This window comes from Puma concolor, chromosome E2 (assembly GCF_028749965.1).
Source record: "Puma concolor isolate L17-30 chromosome E2, mPumCon1.1.hap2, whole genome shotgun sequence".
Taxonomy (NCBI): Eukaryota; Metazoa; Chordata; class Mammalia; order Carnivora; family Felidae; genus Puma; species Puma concolor.
The window spans coordinates 1053953-1061691 of record NC_141681.1 but is presented as its reverse complement, the minus strand read 5'-3'; the positions used below and the strand labels follow the sequence as shown (position 1 = coordinate 1061691).

Here is a 7739-nt window from a genome sequence, read left to right as displayed (position 1 = left end):
CCCGGAAGTAGAACAAGCGCCAGCGCGCAAGGACCTCGTTTGCGCCTGCGCACACGGGGAGCAGGGCGCCGCGCTCGGCATGGGGGACCCGGAGTCAGAGCCTGAGCAGATCCGTTTGAAGTGTATCCGTAAGGACGGCTACTTCACGGTGCCTCCAGAACACAGGGTGCGACGGGGGGCCGCTCGCCGTAGCTCCGCCGGGGGCAGGGCGGGACCGAAACGCCCTGGAGCCCCTTAGTGTCGCGCTGAAGCGTTGAGGTTGCCGCCGCCGCGGGCGGGAACGACAGTCCCAGAGTTCCTCGCGGCCGGCACGGAAACCGGCGGCGATGCTCCGGGGCCGAGGGCCTGGGCTGGTGGCGGACCGCGGGGCCAGTCGCGCTCCGCCGAGGGACGGGCGGGCTGTCAAGCAGCCGGTCTCCTCTGGAAGAACAGGCTCTGGGCTCTACCGCGGGCGTCCCTTCGTTTTGCGCCGGGGCCGGGCTTTGCAGGCTGACCCGGGAGCCCCTTGTGTCAGGGGGGAGTTGGCCCGTGGAAAGAGTTGGAGGCGTGGTCTCCCTTGGCTTTAAATGGATGTGGCCGGGCCCCGCCTGACACCCGGCAGCTTCCTTTTGTGTCTTGCTCTGTGCGAGGCTTCTGCGTGTGATACTGTCATTTAGTCCTCTCGGCGACCATTTATAAAGGTGAGGAAAGTGAAGCTTAGGGGTGTGGAGTGGTTTTACCAAGGGAGACGGCTCGTGCAGGTGCAGGTTTGAACCCTGGTGTTTTAACTACTTAACTGGTGCTGAGAAGCCGGAAAGCGTCATTAGCACACTGGCGGAGTGCGCACCTAGGGCCACCTGGAGCAGTCGCTGGCCGTTGCACATCACTCACACACACAGCAGGTGCGCACAGCTTTCCGAGTACGGTGCAGGAGTGAGGGGAAACCTCTCGGAGGGGAGCTGGGACATACCCAGATGAGGACAGAGTACACAATAGTAGGTGCTTCAAGATATGAAAGTATCGGGATTTTAGGGGAAGAATTGTTTGCAGCTGGGGGAAATTTTTTGTAAAAGAAATTTGCGTGGAGGCGCCTGAGTGGCTCAGTCGGTTAAGCATGGGACTTTGGCTCAGATCATGATCTCATGGCTCATGTTCCAGAGCTGCCGCGGGCTCTATGCTGACAGCTCAGAGGCTGGAGCCGGCTTCGGATTCTGTGTCTCCCTCTCTCACTCTGCCTGTCCCCCACTCATGCTTAGTCTGTCTGTCTCTCTCTCTCTCTCTCCTTCAAAAATAAATAAACAGGAAAAAAAGAAAAATCTGTACAAAGGTGGCGTTTCTGCCAGGCTAGTAAGTGTGACTAGGATGTTGACATGCAGAGACAAAGAGGCCCGGCATGCCAGGTTTAGAGAGTGGCAGATGCAACCTCACGGAGATAAGAGACACAGTGTGACTAGGAAGCACCAGGGGTTCCCCCAGGAGAGAGGATGTGAGAAAGCACTGGTGGGCAGAGGAGGCTGAGGTGAGATCATGGAAGGGCTCAGTCTGGGTGATTCTGACCTGGCTCCAGAGGTGGTGGGAAGGGAGGAGATGGAAGGCAAGGGCTGGGAAGAGAATAGAGGCAGCAAGGCCAGAGAGAGACTGTTAGAATTTGAAACTTGCCACATGTGCTTCCTGGACCCAAAGAGACGTGCCCATTCGGTCCACCTACCAAAGTACTGCATTACAAAGGTGCATCAGGATACAGGCTCTCTGCTAGGACAGGAACCCGTAAATATAGTGGCTTAAGTACAGGACTTTCTTTCTCCCTCCCCTAACTTTCCAGAGAGAGGCAGCTGTTTTCCACGAGGTGGACCAGGCTCTCAAGCTGTCTGCCTTGTAGATCTACCTCCACGTCATTCAAACCCCACCCTGCTTCAGGAGCAAAAAGGAGTGGGTGGCAACCAACTTCCTTTGACCGGGAAGTCCCTTCCTTGAGGGCTTGGTCCTTTCTGCTCACATCCCATTGGCCAAAATTGAGTCAAATGGACAGACCTAGCTGCAAGGGAGGCTGAGAAATCCAGCTACCAACAGGTTGGCCTCACGCCACTGGACAGTGTTTCCTAACTAGAAAAAGTACGGCGTGGATGTTGGGGATGGCTCGTCTCTGCCACAGATGAGTTTCCACTGCGTTTGATAGATGCTTTGTGAGGATCTAGGAGCTTTGTCCGTCTCCAAAGCATAATTTAGACCAATGCTGCTCACTATTCCTCTTGTGATTGTGGAAATGTTGCTTTCTGACTCGTCCAGTATGGTTACCGTGAGCCACATAGCAGTGTGGAGCACGACACACATGGCAAGTGAGGAAATGAAATACTAATTTTAATTAATTTTAACCATCCATGGCCAGTGGTTATTGTTTCCAGGCAGCCTACATCTGGACCGTGGGATTGGAAGGGAACAGGCTATCTGTGATGATGCATTCGAAGTGCCTGCTCACCCAGTAATATCGTCCCCCTTTTCTCCCTTGAAAAGCCCAAGTGCGTGGTTGTCTTTCTGTTTGGTGAGCAAGACATGAGTGAGCTCCCTGGTACAAATTAAATGTGAAATGTCCACCTTTAGTTGTTTGTTAGCTGGCCAGTCCCTGCACTGCCAGCACCTCTGTCTTTCAGTTGGGACGGTGCCGGAGTGTGAAGGAGTTTGAGAAGCTGAACCGCATCGGGGAAGGCACCTATGGCATTGTCTGTGAGTGGCCAAGATGGGAGGTCTGGGGTTCAGGGGACTGTCCCAGCAGTTGAGGAACTTAACACCCATTGCTCCACAGCCAGGGCAGAATTTCTACAAGTGAACTCGGATCTGTGGTGTATTTGCCATAAATTCCACACCATGTCTGAATAAATGTAATTTATTCAAATTGCGTTTGCAACCCTGACCTGCAAGTTGGGGCAACTGTTACAGCAAAATGCAGAACTTCCAGAAGCAGCCGGGGCTGCAGCCTGTGGCAGCTGAGATGTTGGTATACCTTATACTACTGGGGTTCGGAAGCTGCGCACTTTAGCACAGGGCTTTGAGGAGCCTCCTTGGCACAATATAAGGGATTTTTTCCTGGATAAAGTATCTTATTTGCTGTTAGAACATAGTAACAACAGAGAGCAGAGCAGTGACCCGCATCCTGACTCTAAGGAGAAACACTGAGGGGGAGCCTGTTGTAAGTAGCACCCTCTACCCAGGTTAGATGAGAGGACTCCCCCAGAGAGCCTGTGTCTGGTGGGGATGCGGGCGCTGCTTGCATGGTGAGGACCTAGTGTCAATGGGCATCCAGTTATCAAAGAAGGGAAAGGGAACCCACAGGGTTCTGAATGAGGCCCCTGTGTGGCACAAGGGTGGGTGATGTGGGATCAAGCCTATTTGATCATTCCATCATGGATGAGTTTCCATTCCAGATAGGGCCCGGGACACCCAGACGGATGAGATTGTTGCCCTGAAGAAAGTGCGGATGGACAAAGAGAAGGACGGTGAGCTCAAAGTGGGAGGGGTAGAAAGGTGCCAGTTGCCCAAGGTTCCTTCTGGCCTGGGGTGGGGGTAGCTGAGTTGCAGGTCTTGTTGTAGGGGACCTTGTATTCAGGGGGGGTTCCTGAGGCCAAGTCTGGTTACAGGGATCCTTGTGTGCAGGGGTGGGGGTTGCTGAGGCCAGATCTGGTCCCAGGGGTCCTTGTGCGCAAGGGTGGGGATAGCTGAGGCCAGGTCTGGTTACAGGGTTCCTTGTGTGCAGGAGTGGGGATTGCTGAGTTGCAAGTCTGGTTGTAGGGGACCTTGTATGCAGGGGTGGGGGTTCCTGAGGCCAAGTCTGGTTACAGGGATCCTGTGTGCAGCAATGGGGATTGCTGAGGCCAGGTCTGGTTGCAGGGGTCCTTGTGTGCACAGGTGGGGGTTCCTGATTTGCAGGTCTAATTTCAGAGGTCCTTGTCTGCAGGGATGGGGGCTGCTGATTGCAGGTCTGGTTGCAGGGGTGGGGGTTCCTGATTTGCAGGTCTAGTTTCAGGGATCCTTGTCTGCAGGGGTGGGTGTTGCTGAGTTACCAGTCTGGATGCATGGATTCTTTTCTGCAGGGGTCGGGGTTCCTGAGTTGCAGGTCTAATTTCAGGAGTCCTTGTCTGCATGGGTGGGGGTTGCTGAGTTCCAGGTCTAGTTTAAGGGGTCTTTGCAGGGGTGGGGGTTCCTGATTTGCAGGTCTAGTTCAGGGGTCCTTGTCTGCAGAGGTGGGGCTGCTGAGTTGCAGGTCTGGTTGCAGGGGTGGGGGTTTTTGTGTTGCAGGTCTAATTTCAGGGTCCTCGTTCTCAGGGGTGGAGGTTGCTGAGTTGCAGGGCTGGATGCAGGGGTCCTTGTCTGCAGGGGTGGAGGTTGCTGAGTAACAGGTCTAGTTTCAGGGGTCCTCATCTGCAGCGGTGGGTTCCTGAGTTGCTGGTCTGGTTGCAGGGGTCCTTGTCTGCAGGGGTGAGGGTTGCTGAAGCCAGGTCTGGTTGCAGGGGTCCTTGTGAGCAGGGGTGGGACATCTTGAGTTGCAGGTCTAATTTCAAGGGTCCTGGTCTGCAGGGCTGAGGGTTGCTGAGTTGCAAGTCTGGATGCATGAGTGGGGTTGCTGAGTTGCAGGTCTGTCTGCAGGAGTGTGGGTTGCTGAGTTTCAGGGGTCCTTTCTGCAGGAGTGTGGGTTGCTGAGTTACAGGTCTGGTTGCATGGGTCCTTGTCTCCAGGGGTGGGGGTTGCTGAGTTGCAGGTCTGGTTGCAGGGATCTTTGTAGGGGTGGGGGTTGCTGAGTTACAGGTCCAATTTCAGGGGTCCTTGTCTGCAAGGGTGGGGGCTGCTGAGTTTCAGCTCTGGTTACAGGGGTGGGGATTCCTGTGTTGCAGTCTAATTTCAGGGGTCCTTGTTCTCAGGGGTGGGGGTAGCTGAGTTGCAGGTCTGGAAGCAGGCGTGGGGGTTGCTGAGGTGCAGGTGTGTCGTAGGGATTAGGATTGCTGAGTTGCAGGTCTGGTTGCAGGGTCTTGTCTACAGGGGTGGAGGTTGCTGAGTAGCAGGTCTCGTTTCAGGGGTCCTCGTCTGCAGCAGTCGGGTTCCTGAGTTGCATGTCTAGTTTTAGGGGTCCTTGTCTGCAGGGGTGTGGGTTGCTGAGTTTCAGGGGTCCTTTTCTGCAGGAGTGGGTGTTCCTGAGTTGCAGGTCTGGTTGCAGGGGTCCTTTTCTACAGGGGTGGGGTTGCTGAGGCCAGGCCTGATCGCAGAGGTCCTTGTGTGCAGGGATGGGGGTTCCTCAGTTGCAGGTCTGGTTGCATGGGTCCTTGTCTCCAAGGCTGGGAGTTTCTGAGTTGCAGGTCTAGTTTCAGGGCTCCTTGTGTGCAGGGGTGGGGGTTGCTGAGGCCAGGTCTGGTTGCAGGGATCCTTGTGTGCAGGGGTAGGGGTTGCTGAGGCCAGGTCTGGTCCCAGGGGTCCTTGTGTGCAAGGGTGGGGATTGCTGAGTTGCGGTTCTGGTTGCAGGGGTGGGGGTTGCTGAAGCCAGGTCTGGTTACAGGGGTCCTTGTGTGCAGTGGTGGGGGTTCCTGATTTGCAGGTCTAATTTCAGAGGTGGTGGGGATTGCTGTTTGCAGGTCTGGTTGCAGGGGTGGGGGTTACTGAATTGCAGGTCTAATTTCAGGGGTCCTTGTCGGCAGGGGTGGGAGTTGCTGAGTTGTAGGTCTAGTTTAAAGGGTCCTTGTCTGCAGGGGTGGGGGCTGCTGAGTTGCAGGTCTGGTTGCAGGGGTGGGGGTTTTGAGTTGCAGGTCTAATTTCAGGGGTCCTCGTTCTCAGGGTTGGAGGTTGCTGAGTTGCAAGTCTGGATGCAGGGGTCCTTGTCTGCAGGGGTGGAGGTTGCTGAGTAACAGGTCTAGTTTCAGGGGTCCTCATCTGCAGCGGTTGGGTTCCTGAGTTGCTGGTCTGGTTGCAGGGGTCCTTGTCTGCAGGGGTGGGGGTTGCTGAAGCCAGGTCTGGTTGCAGGGGTCCTTGTCTGGAGGAGTGGTGCTTGATGGGTTTCAGGTCTAGTTCCTGGGGTCCTTGTCTGCAGGGTGCGGGTTGCTGAGGTCAGGTCTGGTTGCAGCGGTCCTTCTGTGCAGGGGTGGGCATCCTGAGTTGCAGGTCTAATTTCAGGAGTCCTAGTCTTCAGGGCTTGGGGTTGCTGAGTTGCAAGTCTGTCTGCAGGGGTGTGGATTGCTGAGGTATAGGTCTGGTTGCAGGGGTGGGGGTTGCTGAGTTACCGGTCTGGATGTGGGGGTGGGGTTGCTGAGTTGCAGGTCTGTCTGCAGGGGTGTGGGTTGCTGAGTTTCAGGGGTCCTTGTCTGCAGGGGTGGGGTTTGCTGAGTTGCAGGCCTGGCTGCAGGAGTTTGCAGGGGTGGGGGTTGCTGAGGCCAGGTCTGCTTGCAGGGGTCCTTGTCTCCAGGGGTGAGGGTTGCTGAGGCCAGGTCTGGTTGCAAAGGTCCTTTTGTGCAGGGTTGGGGGTCGCTGAGGCCAGGTCTGGTTTTAGGGGTCCTTGCCTGTAGTGGTGGGGATTGCTGATGCCAGGTTTGGTCCCAGGGGTCCTTCTTTGCAGGGCTGGGGGTTGCTGAGGCCAGGTCTGGTTGCAGGGATCCTTGTGTGCAGGGCTTGTGGTTGCTGAGTTGCAGGTCTGGTTGCAGGGGTCCTTGTGTGCGGGGGTGGGGGTTGCTGAGTTGCAGGTCTGGTTGCAGGGGTCCTTGTGTGCAAGGGTGGGGTTGCTGAGTTGCAGGTCTGCCTGCAGGGGTCCCCATCAGCAGCCTTCGGGAGATCACACTGCTTCTTCGCCTTCGCCATCCGAATATCGTGGAGCTGAAGGAGGTGGTTGTTGGGAACCACCTGGAGAGGTACGCAGTCTGCTGAGCCCGCCCTGCCCGTCCCCTCCCCGTGCTTTCCCCAAGCACAGTTCGTCCTTCCCGCAATCTGGGAGGGTCCTGTGGCCTAGGAGGACGTGCGAGCCTCCGTGTGTTTCCCCTTTCCTTCCAGCATCTTTCTGGTGATGGGTTATTGTGAGCAAGACCTGGCCAGCCTTCTGGAGAACATGCCGACACCGTTCTCGGAGGCCCAGGTGTGAGGCCGGGGGCCGCGGAGCAGGTGCACCTCCACATTTGTGCCAAACGCGTATCGCCTTAACTGATGCCTTCTGCCTTTGTGTAGGTCAAGTGCATTGTCCTTCAAGTGCTCCGAGGGACTTCAGTACCTGCACCAGAACTTCATCATCCACAGGTAGGAGGGGCCTCAGGTGGTGGGGGATGGCATCATCGGGGCGGGGTTGCCGAAGGGACAGATGTGCCCTCGTGACGCAGGGGAAAGGTGACCTGGCTTCGATGCATTTCTCTAACCGTTCCTTGGGGCAGGATCCAGGCCCAAACAGCACCTGCCTTTCCACCCGGGGACTGACTGTGTGGACACATCCCTCCTGGAGTCTCGTTACGCACGGGAAAATGCTATGACTGGAAGAGGATGGAGGGGGGGTCCTCCAGGCCCACAGCAGTGGTTTCTTGTATCTTGGAGCAGCTGGTGCAGCCCTGGGTGGGGATGGGCACGGGAGGAAGTCAGGCCTGGGCTTGCTGCCCGGCTCTGCCACTTCCTGAGGAAGTTACTGAGAGCTCTGCTACTCCAGCTGCCAGATGGCCTTCTGCTGCCCACCCTTCCCTGTTTTAAAAAGTTCGGGGACGCCCGGGGGGCTCAGGCAGTTAAGTGTCTGACTCTTGGTTTCGGCTCAAGTC

The 7739-nt window shown here is 56.4% G+C and overlaps 1 protein-coding gene across 1 annotated transcript in view; it reads left to right on the top strand.

Annotated features, from left to right (window-relative positions):
* The first annotated feature begins 30 nt into the window (after positions 1-30).
* Positions 31-7739, top strand: part of CDK10 (cyclin dependent kinase 10) — an 11059-nt gene continuing 3350 nt past the window's right edge. Inside the window, 7 exon segments of the mRNA XM_086688591.1 lie at positions 31-166; positions 2628-2700; positions 3399-3470; positions 6755-6857; positions 6997-7078; positions 7168-7197; positions 7199-7236. Coding sequence (XP_086544717.1) covers positions 80-166; positions 2628-2700; positions 3399-3470; positions 6755-6857; positions 6997-7078; positions 7168-7197; positions 7199-7236 — 485 coding nt within the window. The 5' untranslated portion in view covers positions 31-79.